The sequence below is a fragment of the Mus musculus genome, chromosome 1, assembly GCF_000001635.26.
Source record: "Mus musculus strain C57BL/6J chromosome 1, GRCm38.p6 C57BL/6J".
In the NCBI taxonomy this organism is placed as follows: Eukaryota; Metazoa; Chordata; class Mammalia; order Rodentia; family Muridae; genus Mus; species Mus musculus.
The window spans coordinates 173,247,350-173,274,219 of NC_000067.6; the positions used below are offsets into that span (position 1 = coordinate 173,247,350).

At 40.2% G+C, this 26,870-nt stretch overlaps 1 protein-coding gene across 1 annotated transcript; it reads left to right on the plus strand.

The window, feature by feature from the left end:
• The first annotated feature begins 22,797 nt into the window (after positions 1-22,797).
• Positions 22,798-23,788, plus strand: Olfr418 (olfactory receptor 418). Its single transcript, NM_146651.2, has one exon. The coding sequence runs from the start codon at positions 22,828-22,830 to the stop codon at positions 23,758-23,760; it is 933 nt and encodes a 310-aa protein (NP_666862.2). The 5' UTR covers positions 22,798-22,827; the 3' UTR covers positions 23,761-23,788.
• Positions 23,789-26,870: the final 3,082 nt, after the last annotated feature.

The window sequence follows — 26,870 nt, forward strand, 5'->3', positions numbered from 1 at the left end:
GGACTCCATGTCCTCAGAGGTGCTCGGTGGGTCTAACATCCAAGTGTGTCCTTGCAGTGGGGATACAGGATTCGAGAGGACAGCAGATAGTTATATGGACAATGTGGCACTGTGGTGATGCCCAAGAGCAGTGACTCTGGAGACCTGATGGATGAGTCCCTCATTCTCCTCTGACTTGCTGGAGTGACAGTTCAGCACACACAGAAACCTTGCTGTCTGTGCCTCTGTCTTAAAGCTGGTGCAGGTTAAAAGCAAAAGCAGTGGGAGGTAGGGACAGATATGAAAGCAGAAGATGAAGAAAAAAAGGAGTTAAAATCAGAAGAGGAGAAGCAAGCAGGATTGATGTGAGCATGAAGGACTTGTATGGAAAAGGAGTTAGTTCCAGGTTCCTATTCAGGTTTTGCCAAAAGTCCTAAAGTAACAACAAAAGCAACAAAACAGAGACGTTAAAATAGAAAAATTATTTAGAGACAACCAATCTAGATGGATACATTTGAGATGGAGGAGCACCACAGAATGGTTTGTGGGAACTGTATAACTATCCTGTTAGTCAGTAGCAGATAAAGAGCAACAACAATAAAAAGGACCAGAAATGACAAGGGAGAGGGCGTTTGTATGAACTACAGAGCAGGATGTAGAGAGAAAGACATTGAAGAACTGAGAAAAACAGTGAACAATATGTAACAGATAGGAACCAGGAACTAAGTCAGAGTGACAAGATGAAATGCAAATAAGTGATTCATTTAGCTATTTAGACCAATAAGTTCTCTTGGCTACCAAATTTGTGGTCATCATCGTCTCTGAAGAATTGATAGGCCAATGAACCCTTGTATTCTCCTTGATGACACCTGGTAAAGTCCTCTTTAGTATCACCAGGATTTGGCAATATTACACAACCCAGACTGGAGAGAACATCAAGATGGATAGGAATTAAGTGTACAGAATGCACCAATTTTCAGGTGGGAAAAGAACAAAGGGTCCAGTAGATGGAAATGGGAAGCTTAAGTGTATCTTTGTGCAACATATAAAAGTTGACGAGATCCATAACTGATTACAGTTCTGATTAGGTGTTCAGCCATAAATGTGACATCCATATATTTTCCTTCCCTGGAAGGCTCAGAGAACATTTTGAAAGGGGGAGCAGATAGAGTGTAAGAACCAATGACTGGGGCAAATCTATCTCCTGGACATGGCAGGACTGTTGCACTTAAAAAAAATCACATTAGCTGTGATTATCTGTGGAATACCTGCATGACATTAATTCAATCAATATTCCAACAAATCTGAGGGAGAGTCACATGAGATCCCACCACAGCTAAGATGCTAATGATGAATCGTAGGAGAAGGACAGTTGGTCCCTTTAAGGATATGGTGCTGGTAAGTTGCTCCTGTTATTGTGAATGACCTCACAACTATGTATATATGATCAACACTTACTGTATCATTAAAAAATAAGGAAATTGGTGGCATAAAGTTTAGAAAGGGACTTAGGGAGAGAAATTCAAAAGGAGCTGAAGGTGCAGTGGGAAATAAATATGATAGAAATATATTGTATACACTTATGGGATTCTTAAAGAATGAGTGAAATGGTTGTATATTTAAAAATATTAGTGTGGTCAAGAGTCTCTGCCCCTATCAAATATGCCCCAGTTTATAAAGATGAGCTTACTAGAGTTGGCTGTGGCCCATGCCTAAGACTAGCTCAAAGTAACTCAGAATAGTAGCATGTTCATTTACATTTATATTTATCATCCATTGACTGCTGACACTTCTTCACTGAAGGTGTGTAACAGCTATTCCTGATAGTCAGCTTGACTATATCTGAAATAACCTACAATCCATAATTGGAGGATCACTAGTGATTGAGATCTTGAGGCTGGAAGATACAAGTTTCTGACCTGGATCTTGGCATGAAGATCTTGAAGCATAGTGGCCATGAAACTCTTAGACTGAGGAAAGGAGATCTCTGAGTTCAAGGTCAGTCTGGAAAAAAGTAAGTCCCAGATCCAGGTGTGGTGGTAAACACCTTTAATTTGAGCCACAGTTTTTTTTAAAGAGAGTAGTTAGCTTTTATTCTTAGTTACACACTCTCAAAGAATTGCATTTTCACACAATATATCAATTTCAATTTTTGAATGCTAAAATGCCATGTTCCAATGACCTTATATGATGCTTCCTTCTGTAGCTGGGATAGGATAAGCAGAATTACATCCACTGAGCCATGATGGCATGGACTCTGTAGGCCAGCACTCTGCAGAGCTGACTAAGCTCTTCCTGTCACTGGAAGGCAGAAGAACACACTCTACTGCCCAAAGTATCTTTAAGAAAGTCTTCATTTTAGGAATAAGTTGATGTGGTCACATGGGTGCAGATGCATTGTAACTTCCCTGAGCCTGAGGCTATTTCCAAGGCTTTTCTGTGTTATCTGATTTGTGAGCCACACTTCCTGCTGAAAACCTACATAAAGACATTAGAAGAAGGAAGATTCATTCTTGTTTGCCTGTTTGCACTTACTAGCCAGCATATCTGTTGAAACCTACTTCAACAGAAGTCTAGCTGAAACAACTAGCATCGTAGGACTGAGCAACTACTAGATTCTTGGACTTTCCATTCACAGCTGACTATTATTGGGTTAGTTGAACTATAGACTGTAAGTCATCACAATAAATTCTCTCAATAGACAGAGACATTCCATAAGTTCTGTGACTTGAGATAACCCTGACTAATACAAGGGGCGTATAGAGAGAATGACTGTATCCTTACGCAATATCTCAGCCACTCCCTCCTGTACCTTCCAGCTAAGTGTGTCTGCCCTAATTGAACATTGCCTTGTGGTTTCACAAAGTCTATAAAAGGTAAACTGAACTGAGGATTCCATTTGTGTAGCTATGGGAAGCCAGCATCTATGCTAGGTGATGCTTTCAACAGTACAGCTACCTTGGGTTACTCATGATCCTGTACATATCATCTAACATGGGATTTTTAAGTATGCAAAAACCCTATAGGTTACCCAAACTGTATTTTGGTGAGATCATACTTTGGCCTGTGAATGACGTCCTGGAAGGATGAGGTAGATACTTGTCTGTGTCTCCCCAGGGAAGGAGCTCCTGCAAAGATACACAAAATAGTTATTTCCATACTCTCTCTTCCTGGTGGACATGTGAGCATAGTGTATTAAAGTGCACGCCATCAGTTATTTATTGTTCTCATGGTGCTTCAGTCTTAACTAATCATACCATGTATCAAATATAGGACAAGAGCATATTTTCTTATCTGGCTTCTCATCATATACTCAATTGAATTGAATGTCTACAAATATTCAATCAACTTCTTTTTAACTGGAGCTTATCACAGTGCAGGGATTGTTTAAATTTCCAATAAATACTTATTTGAGAGATGAATGAACAATTAACACACTGATGATTCCATCAAGATACTGCAACCTCATACATCATCTTTGCTTCTGACAGGTGAATGATTATTTCTAAACTATGTCTACATGTTAAACAATACAAGAGAGCACTGAACTACACTTGATATCCAGCACTTTATCCATTTTTGGAGCTACCAGTCTTATCTGTGCATTTGTATTTAGGAAAACCGTCCCTCGGACATATTCTATAGTTAATTTCCATGGTAATTAGCATCATGGACTGTTTTCCTTTATGACTGATAGCCTGTCAGTCTTTTTCAGAATATATAAAATGACTTTATAATCCTCTTTTCCCTGTTCTAACCACGGGATATATGACTATAAATTTAATTAACTGGAAATACAGCACAATAAAGTGGATAAATGAAAGGGAAGATAGAGTTCCCTGTTCTGCCAAGTCCCAATCTGTAGACACTCACTATTCCAGTCAGAAGGCTAAAAAAGTCTCCTTAGTTCAGCCTTTTATGATTTATTCATGATCAAAATCCCCATTGTCTAAAAATCACAAGCAGTTCTGTTCCACATGGATCATTCACGGTGGTCTACCTCGACGCAAATATTATTTTGAAACAATGTTTAAAATGTGTGGCCCAGATGAGAGGACAGAACAGATTCTTTAATTCTGCATCATTTCTTTTTCTCTTCTGAGTGCAATCCTTAATTAGAGTCTCTCTCTCTCTCTCTCTCTCTCTCTCTCTCTCTCTCTCTCTCTCTCTCCCTCCCTCCCTCTCCCTTTCTCCCTCCCCCTCTCTCTCTCTCTCCTCTCTCTCTCCCTCTCCCTCTCCCTCTCCCTCTCCCTTTCTCCCTCTCCCTTTCTCCCTCTCCCTCTCCCTTTCTCCCTCCCTCTCTCTCTCTCTCTTGCCTGCTTAGGAAATCACATAAATTTGCTTAAGTTTGAAGATACAATCCTGTCCCATGGTATAATTCTGCCATTTATATCCATGCTAATCATATTGACAATTTGTAGGCAAGTGTCATTAACAAATCAAAGGTGAATACATTTATTTCCTTCACTGGATATAAGGGAAGAGCTGTTGTACAATTAAATGTACATGAAGGTTCGGTGTCTATTGCATTCGTAGCTTACATTGCACCTAACTTATGCAAGAAATTCCTATATGAAATATAAAATCTCATTGAATAGAGATAAGTGAATAAAATTACTGAAGAACTAGTGTCATATGCTTTATCATTAAACTTTTTAAAGTTAGTTATCAAATGACTAGATTATGAGGTTGACTGTAGGCATAATTTTTTGCAATCTACTCTTAATAAGGGTTCAATTTCTCTTCTAGACCACCATCCAGCAGTTATAGTGGACAAGAAACGTTATTAGGATGTGGGGGAAGTGGACCTGTTCAGCAATAGTTCTTTGTAGGTGAGCTCGATCTTCTCGGGCAGCAGTTCAGTCTCTTAGCAGCCACCAAATACGATGCAGCAGCTGCAGACCAGTACTCTAGGCAGGCAGACCACAGGCACAAAGCAGCAGCTATATAGTATAGTCTTTTCAGCAAGCAGACACCAGGCAGCTGTAGTTTAATCCTGAAGAGACCTCCAGGCTCTCCAACCAGCCTGAAGCAGCCACAGACGTAGCAAGATGCTGCAGGAACCATATGAGCAGTTGTTGGTTGAGTTTCTCTCAATGTCAAAGTTATTACAAGTTGAGCTCAAAACACTATGTAAGGCGAACCAATACATGTCAGTCTTTAGTGAAGAATAGCAATGCAGAGAGCAAATCAAATCACAAGGTTCAGTGCTTGTCTCCCTCTGTCCATGGGGTCATATTTATACTCCTTCATCAAGCATCCTTTCACGTGTCTGCTATATCCAAACATCCTTTCACCTGTGTCTGCTTCAGAAAAACAGTCTTTCACTTGTTCACTTTAACAAGACATCCTTTCACCTGTGTGCCCCAGCAAAACATCATTTGATTTAAGTAACTTTCCAAAGAACTGGAAGTTCCAACTTCCGTTGATGAGAGAGCACAGTTTAAATGGAAGATCAGGCTGTTACCTCTGAAACACTGATCATTTGACCTTTAGAGGCAATTTAAACACAAGTGTTCAAAATTAACACAACTATGGTTTATATTTATGGTTTATGGTGTGACCTTAATATCTGGGGTGTTTCATGTAGCTATTTGGTTTTTGTTAAGAGAGAGAAAGAACATGACGTTGGGTGGATGGGAGTAAGGGAGCCTCTGGGAGAAGTTGGGGAAGAGGAAAGGCTGTTACCAAAATATATTGTATGAATCACAAAATAAAATAAAATAAGTTCATGAAAACTTTAAAACTAGCTTTGCTTAGAGTTGAGCAAACAAGCACTATGTGCCTGTTTTGGTTTTGGTTTTAATTTTTTAAATTAAAATATAGTTATGTCAGTTTTTTCCTTCCTCCTCTGGACTCTGGTGCCTTCTGTATACCACTTGCTCCTTCTGAATCTATGTCTTTTTATTCTTTAATTATTATTGTTACATGCTGTATGTGCCCCTTAATTAAGTCTCCTAGGTAAACTATAGGCTGATTAGTTAAGGTTGAGCATCTGGTAAACAATAAAGGAACTTCTATTGTAAGTATATCTGACATTGTGGCATCTGCAGGCATATGTACACACATAATTTGTTAATAAAACAAAAGTTTAAAAGAGCTCTTATGCTGATAAACTCTGGACAGTAGAGACTATGCCAACAGATTTCATGTGGAAATGAGTGTTTTGTAGAGAACTGGATCCGAGCCCACTCATACTATACTCTATAAATTATTTCTCTATACTTTGTCTGGGCCCTGACATTTGAATAAAATTGAACTTAAAAGTGATGAATTGATTTGACAGATAAAATCTGAAGACAGCATAGTTTTCAGATGACATCCATGTTGCTGGCTGCTTTTTTTCCCCAGATTTATAGTGAAAATCAGGAACAAGAATCAAACAAAGTAAAACAACCAAACAAAAAAGCCTTGGAAATCTAAAGATTTGGTCAAAATAGAAGCACATATATAGTTGGGAAGAAAAAAAAAAGGGTGGCTGCTGAAAAAAAAAAAGGAAGTTTTTAAAAGCAAGTACTTTGTGTCAGGCTCATAGGAAAACTGACATGAACATAGCTTAGGTATTGGCATTACCCAGTCCATTACAGGGTTAAGAGAATAAAAGTTTAAGCTTATTCGAAGGGTTTTGATGGTTTGCTTTGAGAAGACAGTTTAAACGTACCCCCAGAGAAGTTCTTGAGATTAACTCTTCAGGCACTCAGAGATCCCTGCAACCACGATCCAAGAGTGCATAGCAACTGCACAGCCTCGGCACCATGCATTTGATGCTAGTTTCCTTTTCATGCAGAATACAAGAGCTACAGCATCCATCTAGATCTCAAAGGAAGGCTGGAAAATCAGACCGTCAGTGGCAGCTTCTGGACCTCTGCAGTGCAACTCATACAGAAGTTATGTAGGACTGGAGAGATGGCTCAGTGCTTAAGAGCACTGGCTGTTCTTGCAGAGGAACTGGGTTCTAGTCCCAGCACGTAGATGACAGCTCATAACTGTCTGTTTTTCTACTTTCAAGAGATCCAATGCATTCTGTACTCTGCAGGCACTGCATGAACAGGAAGCACAAACATACATACAAAGTAACGTAGTTTTTTTTTTCTTTTCCATTTTTTATTAGGTATTTAACTCATTTACATTTCCAATGCTATACCAAAAGTCCCCCATATCCACCCACCCCCACTCCCCTGCCCACCCACTCCCCCTTTTTGGCCCTGGTATTCCCCTGTACTGGGGCATATAAAGTTTGCAAGTCCAATGGGCCTCTCTTTCCAGTGATGGCCGACTAGGCCATCTTTTGATATATATGCAGCTAGAGTCAAGAGCTCCGGGGTACTGGTTAGCTCATAATGTTGTTCCACCTATAGGGTTGCAGATCCCTTTAGCTCCTTGGCTACTTTCTCTAGCTCCTCCATTGGGAGCCCTATGATCCATCCATTAGCTGACTGTGAGCATCCACTTCTGTGTTTGCTGGGCCCCGGCATAGTCTCACAAGAGACAGCTACATCTGCGTCCTTTCAATAAAATCTTGCTAGTGTATGCAATGGTGTCAGCGTTTGGATGCTGATTATGGGGTGGATCCCTGGCTATGGCAGTCTCTACATGGTCCATACTTTCATCTCAGCTCCAAACTCCTTCTCTGTAACTCCTTCCATGGGTGTTTTGTTCCCAAATCTAAGGAGGGGCATAGTGTCCACACTTCAGTCTTCATTCTCCTTGAGTTTCATGTGTTTAGCAAATTATATCTTATATCTTGGGTATCCTAGGTTTGGGGATAATATCCACTTATCAGTGAATACATATTGTGTGAGTTTCTTTGTGAATGTGTTACCTCACTCAGGATGATGCCCTCCAGGTCCATCCATTTGGCTAGGAATTTCATAAATTCATTCTTTTTAATAGCTGAGTAGTACTCCATTGTGTAGATGTACCACATTTTCTGTATCCATTCCTCTGTTGAGGGGCATCTAGGTTCTTTCCAGCTTCTGGCTATTATAAATAAGGCTGCTATGAACATAGTGGAGCATGTGTCCTTCTTACCTGTTGGGGCATCTTCTGGATATATGCCCAGGAGAGGTATTGCTGGATCCTCCCTTAGTACTATGTCCAGTTTTCTGAGGAACCGCCAGACTGATTTCCAGAGTGGTCGTACAAGCCTGCACTCCCACCAACAATGGAGGAGTGTTCCTCTTTCTCCACATCCTCGCCAGCATCTGCTGTCACCTGAATTTTTGATCTTAGCCATTCTGACTGATGTGAGGTGGAATCTCAGGGTTGTTTTGATTTGCATTTCCCTGATGATTAAGGATGTTGAACATTTTTTCAAGTGCTTCTCTGCCATTCGGTATTCCTCAGGTGAGAATTCTTTGTTCAGTTCTGAGCCCCATTTTTTAATGGGGTTATTTGATTTTCTGAAGTCCACCTTCTTGAGTTCTTTATATATGTTGGATATTAGTCCCCTATCTGATTTAGGATAGGTAAAGATCCTTTCCCAATCTGTTGGTGGTCTTTTTGTCTTATTGACGGTGTCTTTTGCCTTGCAGAAACTTTGGAGTTTCATTAGGTCCCATTTGTCGATTCTCGATCTTACAGCACAAGCCATTGCTGTTCTGTTCAGGAATTTTTCCCCTGTGCCCATATCTTCAAGGCTTTTCCCCACTTTCTCCTCTATAAGTTTCAGTGTCTCTGGTTTTATGTGAAGTTCCTTGATCCACTTAGATTTGACCTTAGTACAAGGAGATAAGTATGGATCGATTCGCATTCTTCTACACGATAACAACCAGTTGTGCCAGCACCAATTGTTGAAAATGCTGTGTTTCTTCCACTGGATGGTTTTAGCTCCCTTGTCGAAGATCAAGTGACCATAGGTGTGTGGGTTCATTTCTGGATCTTCAATTCTATTCCATTGGTCTACTTGTCTGTCTCTATACCAGTACCATGCAGTTTTTATCACAATTGCTCTGTAGTAAAGCTTTAGGTCTGGCATGGTGATTCCGCCAGAAGTTCTTTTATCCTTGAGAAGACTTTTTGCTATCCTAGGTTTTTTGTTATTCCAGACAAATTTGCAAATTGCTCCTTCCAATTCGTTGATGAATTGAGTTGGAATTTTGATGGGGATTGCATTGAATCTGTAGATTGCTTTTGGCAAGATAGCCATTTTTACAATGTTGATCCTGCCAATCCATGAGCATGGGAGATCTTTCCATCTTCTGAGATCTTCTTTAATTTCTTTCTTCAGAGATTTGAAGTTTTTATCATACAGATCTTTCACCTCCTTAGTTAGAGTCACGCCAAGATATTTTATATTATTTGTGACTATTGAGAAGGGTGTTGTTTCCCTAATTTCTTTCTCAGCCTGTTTATTCTTTGTATAGAGAAAGGCCATTGACTTGTTTGAGTTTATTTTATATCCAGCTACTTCACCGAAGCTGTTTATCAGGTTTAGGAGTTCTCTGGTAGAATTTTTAGGGTCACTTATATATACTATCATATCATCTGCAAAAAGTGATATTTTGACTTCCTCTTTTCCAATTTGTATCCCCTTGATCTCCTTTTGTTGTCGAATTGCTCTGGCTAATACTTCAAGTACTATGTTGAAAAGGTAGGGAGAAAGTGGGCAGCCTTGTCTAGTCCCTGATTTTAGTGGGATTGCTTCCAGCTTCTCTCCATTTACTTTGATGTTGGCTACTGGTTTGCTGTAGATTGCTTTTATCATGTTTAGGTATGGGCCTTGAATTCCTGATCTTTCCAAAACTTTTATCATGAATGGGTGTTGGATCTTGTCAAATGCTTTTTCTGCATCTAACGAGATGATCATGTGGTTTTTGTCTTTGAGTTTGTTTATATAATGGATTACATTGATGGATTTTCGTATATTAAACCATCCCTGCATCCCTGGAATAAAACCTACTTGGTCAGGATGGATGATTGCTTTAATGTGTTCTTGGATTCGGTTAGCGAGAATTTTATTGAGGATTTTTGCATCGATATTCATAAGAGAAATTGGTCTGAAGTTCTCTATCTTTGTTGGATCTTTCTGTGGTTTAGGTATCAGAGTAATAGTGGCTTCATAAAATGAGTTGGGTAGAGTACCTTCTACTTCTATTTTGTGAAATAGTTTGTGCAGAATTGGAATTAGATCTTCTTTGAAGGTCTGATAGAACTCTGCACTAAACCCATCTGGTCCTGGGCTTTTTTTGGTTGGGAGACTATTAATAACTGCTTCTATTTCTTTAGGTGATATGGGACTGTTTAGATGGTCAACTTGATCCTGATTCAACTTTGGTACCTGGTATCTGTCCAGAAATTTGTCCATTTCGTCCAGGTTTTCCAGTTTTGTTGAGTATAGCCTTTTGTAGAAGGATCTGATGGTGTTTTGGATTTCTTCAGGATCTGTTGTTATGTCTCCCTTTTCATTTCTGATTTTGTTAATTAGGATTTTGTCCCTGTGCCCTTTAGTGAGTCTAGCTAAGGGTTTATCTATCTTGTTGATTTTCTCAAAGAACCAACTCCTCGTTTGGTTAATTCTTTGAATAGTTCTTCTTGTTTCCACTTGGTTGATTTCACCCCTGAGTTTGATTATTTCCTGCCGTCTACTCCTCTTGGGTGAATTTGCTTCCTTTTTTTCTAGGGCTTTTAGATGTGTTGTCAAGCTGCTAGTATGTGCTGTCTCCCGTTTCTTCTTGGAGGCACTCAGCGCTATGAGTTTCCCTCTTAGAAATGCTTTCATTGTGTCCCATAGGTTTGGGTACGTTGTGGCTTCATTTTCATTAAACTCTAAAAAGTCTTTAATTTCTTTCTTTATTCCTTCCTTGACCAAGGTATCATTGAGAAGAGTGTTATTCAGTTTCCACGTGAATGTTGGCTTTCCATTATTTATGTTGTTATTGAAGATCAGTCTTAGGCCATGGTGGTCTGATAGGATACATGGGACAATTTCAATATTTTTGTATCTATTGAGGCCTGTTTTGTGACCAATTATATGGTCAATTTTGGAGAAGGTCCCGTGAGGTGCTGAGAAGAAGGTATATCCTTTTGTTTTAGGATAAAATGTTCTGTAGATATCTGTCAGGTCCATTTGTTTCATAACTTCTGTTAGTTTCACTGTGTCCCTGTTTAGTTTCGGTTTCCACGATCTGTCTTTTGAAGAAAGTGGTGTGTTGAAGTCTCCCACTATTATTGTGTGAGGTGCAATGTATGCTTTGAGCTTTACTAAAGTGTCTCTAATGAATGTGGCTGCCCTTGCATTTGGTGCGTAGATATTCAGAATTGAGAGTTCCTCTTGGAGGATTTTACCTTTGATGAGTATGAAGTGTCCCTCCTTGTCTTTTTTGATAACTTTGGGTTGGAAGTCGATTTTATCCGATATTAAAATGGCTACTCCAGCTTGTTTCTTCAGTCCATTTGCTTGGAAAATTGTTTTCCAGCCTTTCACTCTGAGGTAGTGTCTGTCTTTTTCCCTGAGATGGGTTTCCTGTAAGCAGCAGAATGTTGGGTCCTGTTTGTGTAGCTAGTCTGTTAGTCTATGTCTTTTTATTGGGGAATTGAGTCCATTGATATTAAGAGATATTAAGGAAAAGTAATTGTTGCTCCCTTTTATTTTTGTTGTTAGAGTTGGCATTCTGTTCTTGTGGCTGTCTTCTTTTTGGTTTGTTGAATGATTACTTTCTTGGTTGTTATAGGGCGTGATTTCCGTCCTTGTATTGCTTCTTTTCTGTTATTATCCTTTGAAGGGCTGGATTCGTGGAAAGATATTGTGTGAACTTGGTTTTGTCGTGGAATACTTTGGTTTCTCCATCTATGGTAATTGAGAGTTTGGCCGGGTATAGTAGCCTGGGCTGGCATTTGTGTTCTCTTAGTGTCTGTATAACATCTGTCCAGGCTCTTCTGGCTTTCATAGTCTCTGGTGAAAAGTCTGGTGTAATTCTGATAGGCCTTCCTTTATATGTTACTTGACCTTTCTCCCTTACTGCTTTTAATATTCTATCTTTATTTAGTGCATTTGTTGTTCTGATTATTATGTGTCGGGAGGAATTTCTTTTCTGGTCCAGTCTATTTGGAGTTCTGTATGCTTCTTGTATGATCATGGGCATCTCTTTTTTTATGTTTGGGAAGTTTTCTTCTATTATTTTGTTGAAGATATTAGCTGGCCCTTTAAGTTGAAAATCTTCATTCTCATCAATTCCTATTATCCGTAGGTTTGGTCTTCTCATTGTGTCCTGGATTACCTGGATGTTTTGAGTTAGGATCCTTTTGCATTTTGTATTTTCTTTGACTGTTGTGTCGATGTTCTCTATGGAATCTTCATGCACCTGAGATTCTCTCTTCCATTTCTTGTATTCTGTTGCTGATGCTCGCATCTATGGTTCCAGATCTCTTTCTTAGGGTTTCTATCTCCAGCGTTGCCTCGCTTTGGGTTTTCTTTATTGTGTCTACTTCCCCTTTTAGTTCTAGTATGGTTTTGTTCATTTCCATCACCTGTTTGGCTGTGTTTTCCTGCTTTTCTTTAAGAGCCTGTAACTCTTTAGCAGTGCTCTCCTGTAAATCTTTAAGTGACTTATGAAAGTCCTTCTTGATGTCCTCTATCATCATCATGAGAAATGTTTTTAAATCTGGGTCTAGATTTTCGGTTGTGTTGGGGTGCCCAGGACTAGGTGGGGTGGGAGTGCTGCGTTCTGATGATGGTGAGTGGTCTTGATTTCTGTTAGTAGGATTCTTACGTTTGCCTTTCGCCATCTGGTAATCTCTGAAGCTAGCTGTTTTAGTTGTCACTGTTAAGAGCTTGTTCTTCAGGTGACTCTGTTAGCCTCTATGAGCAGACCTGGAGGGTAGCACTCTCCTTAGTTTCAGTGGGCAGAGTATTCTCTGCAGGCAAGCTCTCTTCTTGCAAGGCAGGTACCCAGATATCTGGTGTTCGAACCAGACTCCTGGCAGAAGTTGTGTTCCACTCACTAGAGGTCTTAGGATCACGTGTGGAATCCTGTGTGGGCCCCTGCGGGTGTCAGGCGACTCAGCTGGCAAGGTAGCCGGGGCTCGAGTGGAGTGGAAGGGGTTTGTGCCCCAGATCAAGCCCGGGTAGCCTGCTTCCCTATGTACCGCAGTCTCAAGTTCCACGCGATTGGATTGGGGTAGGCGCTGTGTTCCACTCACCAGAGGTCTTAGGGTCCCGTGGGGAGTCCCGTGTGGGCCCTTGCGGGTGTTGGGCAAGACTCTGCTGTCAAGGTAGCCCGGGGCTCGAGTCTCGAGTCGAGCGGAAGGGACTTGTGCCCCAGATCAGGCCCGGGTAGCCTGCTTCCCTATGTACCGCAGTCTCGAGTTCCGCGCGATTGGATTGGGGCAGGCACTGTGGTCCACTCACCAGAGGTCTTAGGGTCCCGTGGGGAGTCCCGTGTGGACCCTTGCGGGTGTTGGGCAAGACTCTGCTGGCAAGGTAGCCCGGGGCTCGAGTCTCGAGTCGAGCGGAAGGGACTTGTGCCCCAGAACAGGCCCGGGTAGCCTGCTTCCCTATGTACCGCAGTCTCAAGTTCCGCGCGATTGGATTGGGGCAGGCACTGTGATCCACTCACCAGAGGTCTTAGGGTCCCGTGGGGAGTCCCGTGTGGGCCCTTGCGGGTGTTGGGCAAGACTCTGCTGGCAAGGTAGCCCGGGGCTCGAGTCTCGAGTCGAGCGGAAGGGACTTGTGCCCCAGATCAGGCCCGGGTAGTCTGCTTCCCTATGTACCGCAGTCTCAAGTTCCGCGCGATTGGATTGGGGCAGGCACTGTGATCCACTCACCAGAGGTCTTAGGGTCCCGTGGGGAGTCCCGTGTGGACCCTTGCGGGTGTTGGGCAAGACTCTGCTGGCAAGGTAGCCCGGGGCTCGAGTCTCGAGTCGAGCGGAAGGGACTTGTGCCGTAACGTAGTTTTATCATCATAACTTAATCTAATATAGTTGCTTCACAAAGCCCTCACCTCTAAATACCACTAGCATGTGAATTTAGGGATGTTAACCTTTGAACTCTGAAGGACATTTCCATTCAAATAGTAGCAAAACATAAATGATCATTATCCTACCTTCTTGTATAAATATAAAAATGCTTTTAGGGTTCCTGGATTCCGCTGAAAGTAGTCTGCAGAGGTGAGAGTGTGCACTACAGAAGCTAACAGCTTCTGGGACAGACAGGAGCTACAGAGCTTCTGAGGCAGTGCCCTTTTTGGGCTCCAGACATCCGGCCACCTTCCTGGCCAGAGGATAGGTGTCTGCCCAGCCCTGGAGGGCTTTGCCTCAGCATCTGTGGAAGACATCTTGGTTCCGAGACACAACCAAAAGTAGTCTGCACAGGTGAGAGTGTGGACTACAGAAGCTAACAGCTTCTATGACAGGCCAAAGCAACACAGCTTCTGGGAAAGGTCCTGTTTTGGGCCTTCATCTTCAGCCAGGTGAGAGGTCCGAACGCCAGATATCTGTGCACCTTCCCTGTAAGAGGAGAGCTTGCCTGCAGAGAGTGCTCTGACCACTGAAACTCAGAGGAGAGAGCTAGTCTCCTAGGTCTGCTGATAGAGGGTAACAGAATCACCAGAGGAACAATCTCTAAACAGAGACAACTATAACAACTAACTCCAGAGATTACCAGATGGTGAAAGGTAAACATAAGAATCTTACTAACAGAAACCAAGACCACTCACCATCATCAGAACCCAGCACTCCCACTTCGCCCAGTCCAGGGCACCCCAACACACCCGAAAAGCTAGACCCAGATTTAAAAGCATATCTCATGATGATGGTAGAGGACATCAGGAAGGACTTTAGTAATTCACTTAAAGAAATACAAGAGAACACGGCTAAACAGGTAGAAGACATTAAAGAGGAAGCACAAAAATCCCTTAAAGAATTGCAGGAAAACACAACCAAACAGGTGATAGAATTGAATAAAACCATCCAAGACCTAAAAAGGGAAGTAGACACAATAAAGGAAACCCAAAGTGAGGCAACGCTGGAGATAGAAACCCTAGGAAAGAAATCTGGAACCATAGATGCAAGCATCAGCAACAGAATACAAGAGATGGAAGAGAGAATCTCAGGTGCAGAAGATTCCATAGAGAACATCGGGACAACAATCAAAGAAAATGGAAAATGCAAAAAGATCCTAACTCAAAACATCCAGGAAATCCAGGACACAATGAGAAGACCAAACCTACTGATAATAGGAGTAGATGAGAAAGAAGATTTTCAACTCAAAGGACCGGCAAATATCTTCAATAAAATTATAGAAGAAAACTTCCCAAACCTAAAGAAAGAGATGCCCATGAACATACAAGAAGCCTACAGAACTCCAAGTAGACTGGACCAGAAAAGAAATTCCTCCCGACACATAACAATCAGAACAACAAATGCACTAAATAAAGAGAGAATATTAAAAGCAGTAAGGGGAAAAGGTCAAGTAACATATAAAGGCAAGCCTATCAGAATTACACCAGATTTTTCACCAGAGACTATGAAAGCCAGAAGAGCCTGGACAGATGTTATACAGACACTAAGAGAACACAAATGCCAGCCCAGGCTACTATACCCGGCCAAACTCTCAGTTACCATAGATGGAGAAACCAAAGTATTCCACAACAAAACAAAATTCACACAATATCTTTCCACGAATCCAACCCTTCAAAGGATAATAACAGAAAAAAAAAAAACAATACAAGGACAGAAACCACGTCCTAGAAAAAGCAAGAAGGCAATCCCTCAAAACACCTAAAAGAAGACAGCCACAAGAACAGAATGCCAACTTTAACAACAAAAATAATAGGAAGCAACAATTACTTTTCCTTAATATCTCTTAATATCAATGGATATTATTATTGGGGAGTTGACTCCCCAATAAAAAGACATAGACTAACAGACTGGCTACACAAACAGGACCCAACATTTTGCTGCGTACAGGAAACTCATCTCAGAGAAAAAGATAGACACTACCTCAGAATGAAAGGCTGGAAAATAATTTTCCAAGCAAATGGTATGAAGAAACAAGCTGGAATAGCCATTCTAATATCGAATAAAATCGACGTCCAACCCAAAGTCATCAAAAGAGACAAGGAGGAGCACTTCATACTCATCAAAGGTAAAATCCTCCAAGAGGAACTATTAATTCTGAATACCTATGCTCCAAATAGAAGGGCAGCCACATTCATTAAAGAAACTTTAATAAAGCTCAAAGCACACATTACACCTCACACAATAATAGTGGAAGACTTCAACACACCACTTTCACCAATGGACGGATCGTGGAAACAGAAACTAAACAGGGACACAGTGAAACTAACAGAAGTTATGAAACAAATGGATCTAACAGATATCTACAGAACATTTTATCCTAAAACAAAAGGATATACCTTCTTCTCAGCACCTCATGGTACCTTCTCCAAAATTGACCGCATAATTGGTCACAACACAAGCCTCAACATATATAAAAATATTGAAATTGTCCCATGCATCCTATCAGATCACCATGGACTATGGCTGATCTTCAATAACAAAATAAAGAATAGAAATCCAACATTCACATGGAAACTGAACAACACTCTTCTCAATGATACCTTGGCCAAGGAATGAATAAAGAAAGAAATTAAGGACTTTTTGGAGTTTAATGAAAATGAAGCCACAACATACCCAAACTTATGTGACACAATGAAAGCATTCCTAAGAGGAAAATTCATAGCTCTGAGTGCCTCCAAAAAGAAACTAGAGAGAGCACACATTAGCAGCTTGAGAACACACCTAAAAGCTCTAGAACAAAAGGAAGCAAATTCACCCAAGAGGAGTAGAAGGCAGGAAATAATCAAACTCAGGGGCGAAATCAACCAAGTGGAAACAAGAAGAACTATTCAGAGAATCAACCAATCAAGGAGCTGGTTCTTTGAGAAAATCAACAAGATAGACAAACCCTTAGCCAGACTTACTAGAGGGCACAGGGAAAGCATTCTAATTAACAAAATCAGAAATGAAAAGGGAGACATAACAACAGATCCCGAAGAAATCCAAAACACCATCAGATCCTTCTACAAAAGGCTATACTCAACAAAACTGGAGAACCTGGATGAAATGGAGAAGTTTCTAGACAGATACCAGGTACCAAAGTTGAATCAAGATCAGGTTAATGATCTAAACAGCCCGATATCCCCCAAAGAAATAGAAGCAGTCATTAATAGTCTCCCAACCAAAAAAAGCCCAGGACCAGATGGGTTTAGTGCAGAGTTCTATCAGACCTTCAAAGAAGATCTAATCCCAGTTCTTCACAAACTATTCCACAAAATAGAAACAGAAGATACTCTACCCAACTCATTCTATGAAGCCACAATTACTCTGATACCTAAACCACAAAAAGACCCCACAAAGATAGAGAACTTCAGACCAATATCCCTTATGAATATTGATGCAAAAATCCTCAATAAAGTTCTTGCTAACCGAATCCAAGAACACATCAAAACAGTCATCCATCCTGACCAAGTAGGTTTCATCCCAGGGATGCAGGGATGGTTCAATATACGGAAACCCATCAACGTAATCCAGTATATAAACAAACTCAAAGACAAAATCCACATGATCATCTCGTTAGATGCTGAGAAAGTTTGAAGCTGTGACAAAAGGATGGACCATCTAGAGACTGCCCTATCTGGGATCCATCCCATAATCAGCTTCCAAACGCTGACAAGAAAAAAAATGCTTTTAATAGATATAGCCCTATGAATACATATGAAATGTTTTTAAACTACTAATGATGTATGTATGCTCTCTGTCTCTCCACCTCTCTCTATTACTCTCCCTGTTAATACAATGTCTTGGAGCCAGGCTATCCTTGAACTCCCTAAGTAGAAAAGGATGACATTGAACTCTCGATTGCCCTGCTTCATCCTGTGTGTGTCACCATGCCTGGCTCAGTAATGTTGATTTCTAAGTTAGGGATCACCAGTGGTCCATGTCATCCTTTTTCTTTTATGCATCTCTGTGATGAATGTGCACTATGTTGATCACTAAAGAGGAAATTGTGTGGTGTTTGACATGTCCTTAGTCTGTATTCAAGATTCTTGCAATTTCCTGTAATAGGGTAGAGCTGAAGTGCTTCCTCACAGGGTCCTCACTGGACCAGTGATCATCTTTGTGGGGACGACCACCGACCCGTTGTCTTTTCGTTTTATTTCCAGGAAGTACCAGGAATAAGCCAAAGGGAACAGAGGAAGAGGTGTGAGATTGACTCCTGCCTTTTCCCAGTGTGGGTGACATTTTTCTGTAAATGGCTGTAAACATGAGGCATTTATCCGTGAGACCTAAGGAAATCAACTGAGAGCTGAAGCTGAACCAGACAAGCCCTGACCTCCAGTAATCCGATGCAGCAACAGGATCTTATTTATTTGAATAAATTTTAAGAAATAAGCTGCTTTCCAATACAGACTAGTTAACATTTAGGGCCTTCCCTCAAGTTATCAGTATTAATTGGTGCACTTCCTCAAAATTCAATGCAGAGTCAGTTTTGGAAACCTGGAGAATTCTCAAGTCAGTAAACAAATGAAAGTGTCTCCTCTGGCAGCCACAGAACTTCTTAATGAAGCCCAGGAGACTGGCAGCTCCATCCTTTGTCTCTTAAGGCCCCTAAGGAATTCTTCAAAAAAAGATCCTCAGGAGATGAGTGAAGAGATTCACTAGCTAATGGAGAAACTATCAAAGCTCCTGAAATTTGCAACCTAAGAGACCATTTCTTTTCTTCTTCTACTATAAGGCCAAAGATGTCAACTCCCCACATCAGTGGGGACAACAGTAATTTACTTTTTCCTTTTGATACCTGAGAGCTAAATTTTCTTCATTTTATTAGTTTTAGCTTCCATTGTAAACACCTCCTGGATGTGGGTTTTGTTGATCTGTTTGTTTCCAGACTCAGTTCTTTCCAGAACTTTGTAAAGATTTCTTCCAGGATGCACCTCCTTCCGGTTCCCACTGCCAAGGTCAGACACAGTGATAAGTGAGAATGAAATACAAAGTGTGGTTTTCAAATGTTTGCTATTTTCCCTCTATAGTTTTCAGCATGTGGTTTCTTCTATAGACTCTTCTGTCTGTTAACATTATATCTTATCGTGCCCCTTTGGTGTGGTTAGTAGACTGAAGAACATGAAATCTAGTGGTGGTATGATAATAGTCATCAGTATGTGAAATACTCTCATATTAGAAGACCCAGAAAGTGGAATGATTTGGGAGGTGGTAATTAGCAATGAACTAGATATTGAAACAGTAGAAAGTAATGTTTTCCAACTATTAAAGACCAAAAATGGAATTGATGCTAATAATGGAACAGTATACATCTCTGGAAATTAAAGGAATGAGATGGCTGTACTGTTACCAGAAGCATTCAAGACATATCCTCCAGTGGAAAAGGTAGACAAGAATTGTTATGTATAGTCTAATTATATTGTGTAAAATTGAAATGATATAGAACTATGTACGGTTATACAAAAATAAAATCCCAGAGAGAAATAAACAAGTGGAAAGAAAGAAACCAAGGAAAGGAGAAAGGAAGGAAAGGAAGGTAGGCAGAAGGAAGAAGGGGAGAAAGGAAGGGAGGGAGCAAGGAAGGGAGGCAGGGAGGGAGGGAGGGAGGGAGGAAGGAAGGAAGGAAGGAAGGAAGGAAGGAAGGAAGGAAGGAAGGAAGGAAGGAAGGAAGGAAGGAAGGAAGGAAGAATTACCTACAGACCAGAGTATATGGAGGAGAAAGCTAACTTTTCTTTTTACACATCCCTACAACTTGGGAACATGTGTAATTTAAAGTGTAGTTTTATTTTTCTAAACACACATAGTCTTTTCTTGTTAAAGAGGGCTACCAACTTATAAGATAATACGTTTCTAATCATTGGAGGCACTGAAGCAGACTTTGGGGGACTATAGAGGAAGAATTCTGTGCTTTGAAAATTGCCTTCTAACTCTAGGGTCCAATGACTCAGTCATATTTGAGAGACTCAAAACTTCCCAATACATTTCTCTTTCTTAAATTCTGGCTTCCAGTAGGAAAATCCTGGTGGATGAAGTGAGTGGGATTAGCTGCTAGCTTAAAATTAGATTTTCAGTCTAGGAAGGACGTTATTTCTGTAGAAGAATTTCTTTAAAAAAATTTAGGAGCTGGGGGGCAAGAATTTCCTCCCCCAAAAATTATTGGAACAGAAATTTACATAAAATGTTGCATCTTTGATGGTTGAGACGGCACAGAAGGAAGCTGGGATGTTGCGTTTGCTGCTGTGGTCCAGCTGCCCCTGTGTGCACTCATCTGTTCCTTCCATTGTGAGGAGCCATGGCTTTCCTGATTAGGAAGAATTAAGGAAACACAAGAATGCATATGTTCCACGTGGTCTTTCTAGAACCTAGCTTACTTTGATGTCACAGTTACCAAAAAAAAAAAAAAACCCAAAACAAAACAAAAAACAAACAAACAAACAAAAAACAAAGTGTTTTACCTTAACTAAAAATGTATGATGAGTCTCAATTATACAGGGATAATTAAGGGCTAGTCCATTTGACCCTCTCATCTCCACGGGATATATATATGTGTGTGTGTGTGTGTGTGTGTGTGTGTGTGTGTGTGTGTGTGTCTGTCTGTGTGTTTGTCTGTGTGTGTTCATATCTCTATATCATCAAACTGCCTTGTACTGTTTTTCAAAATCATCAGTTAGGAAATTCCAAACTCTTCTTCATTCAGCTCCTTGCATCCCAGTGTACTAAGAGCAACAGAGTTATTTAGTTCATTGTAGGTTTTTTATTTAACTCTAGCATCTTCATCACTTTTTGGTGGTCCCTTAACACCTGCGATGAGCATCTACTAATTACAGAGTCCAATGACTGATGACAATTTCCTCTGACTTCTTGCTCAAATACTCTAACCTACTCAGGCATTGCACCTTCAACTCTTTCTTCTCTGAGGTAAGTTCACTCACCTGTTCTCATTTTCTTCCTTGGGCCCTTCTGCCATCAAATGATATATTTTGACTGGGAAGAAATATTTACCAATTTTAGTCTTAGGTTTCTAGAGGAATAATTAGGCATAAAAGTCTGGATTGTATAGAGGCCATTAAAAAGGTAATGTTGGAGATTTTGAGTGGATTTTCTTCATTTTAATATTATTTATGTTTTTGAATGTTTACTTTCTTTTCATAAAAATTATTTTTATTTTAGTTTTTAAATCAAAGTATAATTACATCATTGCTTTCCTGTCCCTTTCCTCTTCCAAACCTCTCCATGTCTCCCTAGTTTTATCTTTCAAATTCATTGCTTTTTTTTTTCATCAGTTAGCATTGCTACACATACATGCACAAATGCTGCTGAGCCTGTTCAGTGTTCCATGTAGGTATATACTTTACTTCTTCTTTTTCATTCTTTTTTGTTTTGTAAATTGCAGTCTGTGATCTTCCTATTCATCAAATTTTCCATGTTTGCTTTCTTTGGCTATGAACTGACCACATGGTTCCCATCAGATGCATATGTCATAATTATGTAATTATCAATTCACATTGTTTCTGGCCTTGTTTATCATAATTAAAATGATTACAGTTCTTTGTACATACATTCTGACATACTTATATGACAGTTTCCTAAAAATACATAATCAGAAATATTAATTATCAAAATATTCATTTAAGGTAAAGTTGTATAGGTTATCACTAACCTGCTAATATTTCCTCATCTTCTTAGGTTCTAAAATTTTTCTGATTTTCCAAATTATTTCTGGTTTTGAATTTCTTTACAATGTAATTTCATTCCTAGAGAAAGAGGAAAATACATACAGTTTTCCAATGAAAATGAGAAGTCATCTTATTTTTCATATATGTTGTTGCCATTGATATTTCTTGGGTAGTTGAACAAATCACCCTAGTTTTAGAAGGAAATGATTGCATAAATTTGAGCAAATCACATAGACTTTGGTGTCATAATTTTCTTACTGCAAGATGGGAGGTACAAATAAACTAATATATATAGGGTGTTATAATGTTGAGTAACATATGGAAAAAATTAAAATGCTACAAGGGACTGCTTATCGTTACTCAATTATTTTTTAACATAAGCGACTTTTGATTCTAAATTATCCCTCAGTGAGAGAAGTTAAAAAATTGGTTCCCCCACAGTTATTTAATGTATAATCATGAAGAAATTAGAAAAGATAGCTTACTCTAGTGAGACCAGCTACCTGTGAAATTTATATGTAACCAAAGCTGAAAAAGGCATGGAGATGCACACAATCCAGGAAAATAAGTTGCTGGGCAACAGGGAACTTGATTGACAGGTTACATTTAGTACAGAGAAGAGTTTCTGAGGAAAAGGAGGCATCTGTCAATATTGAAGAAAGGGGCACTATTCTTTGTTTTAAAACTGGAATAGGGGACAGTCAGGCTTGCAAATGCTGAATGATCTGTGGAAATGTGTTCATGAAGCAGACAAGTGCATGAGAGAGTATAAAGATTTGTAAGGTGCTGGGGCAGCCTGCATTCCTTTTTACAACACAGATGTGCAGTTTTTTATGAAGACAATAAAAAATAATCTGTTTTAAACAAATTCTAGGTAACAAGTTTTGAAAGTATGCTCTAAGTGAAAATGCCTTTCAAGTTTAATTCTGTCTTGTCTGATTCTCCTGACTACTTCCCTTTCCTATTTAAAGTCCACCTTACCAGGAAATCTGTTCCACATTTTACATACAAACTTTTGTGCCTCTCTTTGACTACTAGATGGACAGCTGGCCTTGCTGACTCGATGTCTACACAAAGACAGAACCATTACCAATTCTTCCTAAGCATCATCAGCTTCAAGTGGGCACTGATGTGTTCTGATTGACTCAAGCCTGCCACTCCTGTCTGGAAGATGATGAGAAGAAATCACACAGTGATAAGTGAGTTTGTTTTCCAAGGTTTCTCCAGCTTTCAGGAATACAAATTTACTCTCTTTATGGTATTTCTGACCTTGTACCTGCTAACTCTGACTGGCAATGCCATTATTATGATAATTATCGGTATTGATCGTCACCTTCATACTCCCATGTACTTCTTTCTTAGTATGCTTTCCACTTCAGAGACAGTGTATACATTGGTCATTGTACCAAGGATGCTCGCCAGCCTTGTGGGTTCAAGCCAACCCATTTCTTTGGCTGGCTGTGCTACCCAGATGTTCTTTTTTATCACTTTGGCCATCAACAACTGCTTTCTGCTTACAGCGATGGGATATGATCGCTATGTAGCTATCTGCAACCCCTTGAGGTACTCGGTTATCATGAACAAGAGGGTGTGTGCCCAGCTAGTATGGGGTTCCTGCAACATTGGGCTGCTTGTGGCAATAATTCAAATTGCATCTGTATTCAGGGCACCTTTTTGTGACAGAGAAGTAGCCCACTATTTCTGTGACATCCGCCCAGTTATGAAACTGTCCTGTGCTGATACCACTCTGCATGACATAGTTAACTTTATCATCAGCTCACTGGTTATTGTGGTACCCATGGGCTTGGTTTTCATCTCTTACATTCTCATCATCTCCACCATCCTCAAGATTGCCTCTGCTGAGGGACGGAAGAAGGCCTTTGCCACCTGTGCCTCCCACCTCACGGTGGTCATCATCCACTATGGTTGTGCCTCCATTGCCTACCTCAAGCCCAAATCAGAGAACACCAGGGATCAGGACCAGCTGATCTCAGTAACTTACACGGTGTTTACCCCTCTCCTCAACCCTGTGGTGTATACCTTGAGAAACAAAGAAGTCAAGGATGCCATTTACCGTGCTATTGGGAAAAATCCTCTTGCCTAGGATACATGGCAGCTTGGTGTACAGTGGATTCCCTTTATTTACCTGCAGTTTCAGTTAATCACAGTCAATTATGGTCTGAAAATATAAATAGAATATCTCTATTTTTGGAACATTTTATTTATTTATTTATTTATTTATTTATTTATTTATTTATTTATTTATTTTATTCATTTAATGTATATGAGTGCTCTATGTGCATGTAGACCTACGTGCCAGAAGAGGGCATTAGATCCCATTACAGATGGTTGTGAGACACCATGGTGGTTGCTGGGGATTGAACTCAGGACCTCTCAAAGAGCACTCAGTGCTCTTAACTGCTGAGTCATCTCTCCAGCCCTAGGATAGTTTTAAGATAAGCTATTATTTAGTTTAAAATTATTTACCTTTACAAGTAATAGGATGAAATCTAGTACAATCCCAATCCATCTTACTGGGAACACGAACCATCTCTTCCTCCACTGTATCCCTATTGTACATGTTACCCACTGATACTGCATGGTATCAGTGTCTTGAGAACAAAATGCAGACAACACATAACTTTTTATTACTATATATTGTTATAATTGTCCTATTGTATCAGTAGAGGTTTTGTCTTTTCATGTGTGTATGTATATATGTACTATTCATGTGTGTGTGTGTGTGTGTGTGCATGTTTGAATGTATGTGGATATATGTGAGCTTATCCATACTTGTGGTGTGTGTGCATGTGAAGTTGTAAAGGTGGTATTGGGAATCTTCTTTGGCCACTCTTCTACCTTATTTTTAAAGGTGGAGTCTCCCTACCAAACTCAGAGCTTATAAATAGAGCAAGTCTCTTTAGCCACATTTGCTCTGGGGATTCCCTGTGTCCACCACGTGAAGATGGAATTACAGGTGGGCTACCTTCTCCTCCCAACCTTCACAGGGGTCCTAGGGATTGAACTTTAGTTTTCACACTTGTATGACAAGTGTTTTATCCACTGAGAATTTTTATATCATTAGCTATTTTGCTAATCTCTCCGTATGGTTAATTTATAAATCAAGCTATATCATAAACATGCTTAAGTTGGAGAATATATATATGGTTTAGAGCTTCTATGCTTCAATTTTAGATACCCATGGAAGGTTATGAAACATATCCTTCTTGGATAAGGAAAAAATCTCTATTCTGCTGTATCTTTTATTGGTTCCCCAGGTTGCCACTAGAGTAATGACCAGATGCAGCTCACAAATGAGGAAACGGTTATGAATCATAAGCAAGTGTGGAATTCATTATTATCATTTCATTGATGGCAGAAAAGTGGGTTGTACGGTGCCTATTTGAATGCTGGGTTGAAAGATCACCATAAACGTCACACAGATATTGAGTGTGAGCCTCTAAGAGGAAACAGCTGATGTCCAGTCCTGCTAGAAATGGTCAGAACTCCCTCTCCTACCTAGCACCACTTTTTTCTTTGGGAAGTAATGGGAGTAACAGACACTGATTGCCCCACAGAAATATTATTCACATATAAACATTCTCATATGCCTTGGAGATCTGTATTTTTTAATTTTCAGTTTCTCTGAGTCTCACTAGAACCAGTCCATGAGTAAGTCTGGATCGCCAGTATGTTCAATGTTATTAAGCAACTTAGCCACATTCATTTCAGAACTTCACCACATGTTCTGAGGAGCAACACAGTGATGGATGTCTTAAGAAAGGTGGTTCTGAAATGAAATATGTTAATGCTATGCTTTAACTCATTCCTGATGCTGCTGAAATGGGAATTAGCCCATGATTTTCATTCTTGTCTTTGTAGAACATAATCCAGTACTCATATTTTGTCCTTATCCTCTTCTTTGCTACACTGACAATCTTACTTTGTGTGACTCATTAGGTGTTTACTTTAAACCACCGATTCTTAACATTTGGGTCATGGTCTCTTTGAGGTCAAATGACAGGAGTTGCATCTCATATATCCTGCATGTAAGATACCTACATTACGATTCATAACAGTAGCAAAATTACAGTTATGAAGTAGCAAGGAAAACACTTTATGGTTGGGGGGGGGTCACTGCAACACGAGGAACTGTAGTATTGAAGGATCACGGCACCATGAAGTTTGAGGACTTTAACTTTGAACATCTTTCTACACAAGAACCTGAGAGTTCCCTAACCCCTCTGCTAGTGCCCTTTAAATAGGAAGGTTACTTTCATGTGTGAGAAAGACATAAGAGTTAGAACTCGTTAGCATGGTGAGGAGTCGGAATGGGTGAATGTTTTGTGATCATTCAAAGTTGAAAAGAGAAAATCAGTCTCTCCTTTTCAAGAATCCCACTGAAAATGCATGGGAAGCACACTGCAGCTTAGTCCTGGGGCCTCTGTGTCTCTGGTCATAGTGTGAAAGCCAGAGTTATGTTTTAAGTTTTAATTACTTGCCTAAGAGATCCATGAGACAAAAGTGCCTCTAAAATGTGAGCCCCTTGCTGAAGGACATGTACTTCCTGAAAAGGTAGAGGCCACATGGTTTTGCTCGCCTCAACAGGTTTTTTGGTTTTTTGTTTGTTTGCGTTTTACTCAACAACACAGGATGTGGTTGAGCACAGATAGACAGGGGGATGGGCAGGGAAAACATCAGGATGTATGCTTGCCCCTGATTGGACATGATGAGAAACCCATGGCCTTATGGGTTTGCCTTTATAATTAACCTCTGTAAAATGTGACTCATTGCCATTTGCTGGAAACCCTGGAATGGTCCTGGCCAGTGTTTAATTAAAGCTTCCTTCAACTTTGGCTCAAAAATGGTGGAACTGGTCTTTCTCTTCTGATTCTTGGGTTTAACAGTAGGAGGGGCTAGAAGGAACATGCATGCTTATCCTAGAACAGCTACTTCCCAGGGAAGATAAGAGTGAGTGTGAAGAAACCTTCAGCACAGCTGGTCTTTGTCTATTTTGGGGTTTCCCTAAGCATACTTTTGCAAACAGCTTTCATTCTTTTCTGGGTAGGTGAACAGGCATTTTCTCAACCTAGCTCCTGAGAAATCCCCTTTTGAAACTCTCTTTTGAGGTCTGACTCCCTCAGATAGTCTGTTCCTGAAGACCTCTCCCAGCAGTCATATTGTGGTCACAGGTTTCTAAATTTGAGCACACAG

What these genes read in the sequence shown, in the direction of transcription:
- Olfr418 (NM_146651.2), top strand. Translation starts at nt 22,828, where the DNA reads ATGATGAGAAGAAATCACACAGTGATAAGTGAGTTTGTTTTCCAAGGT.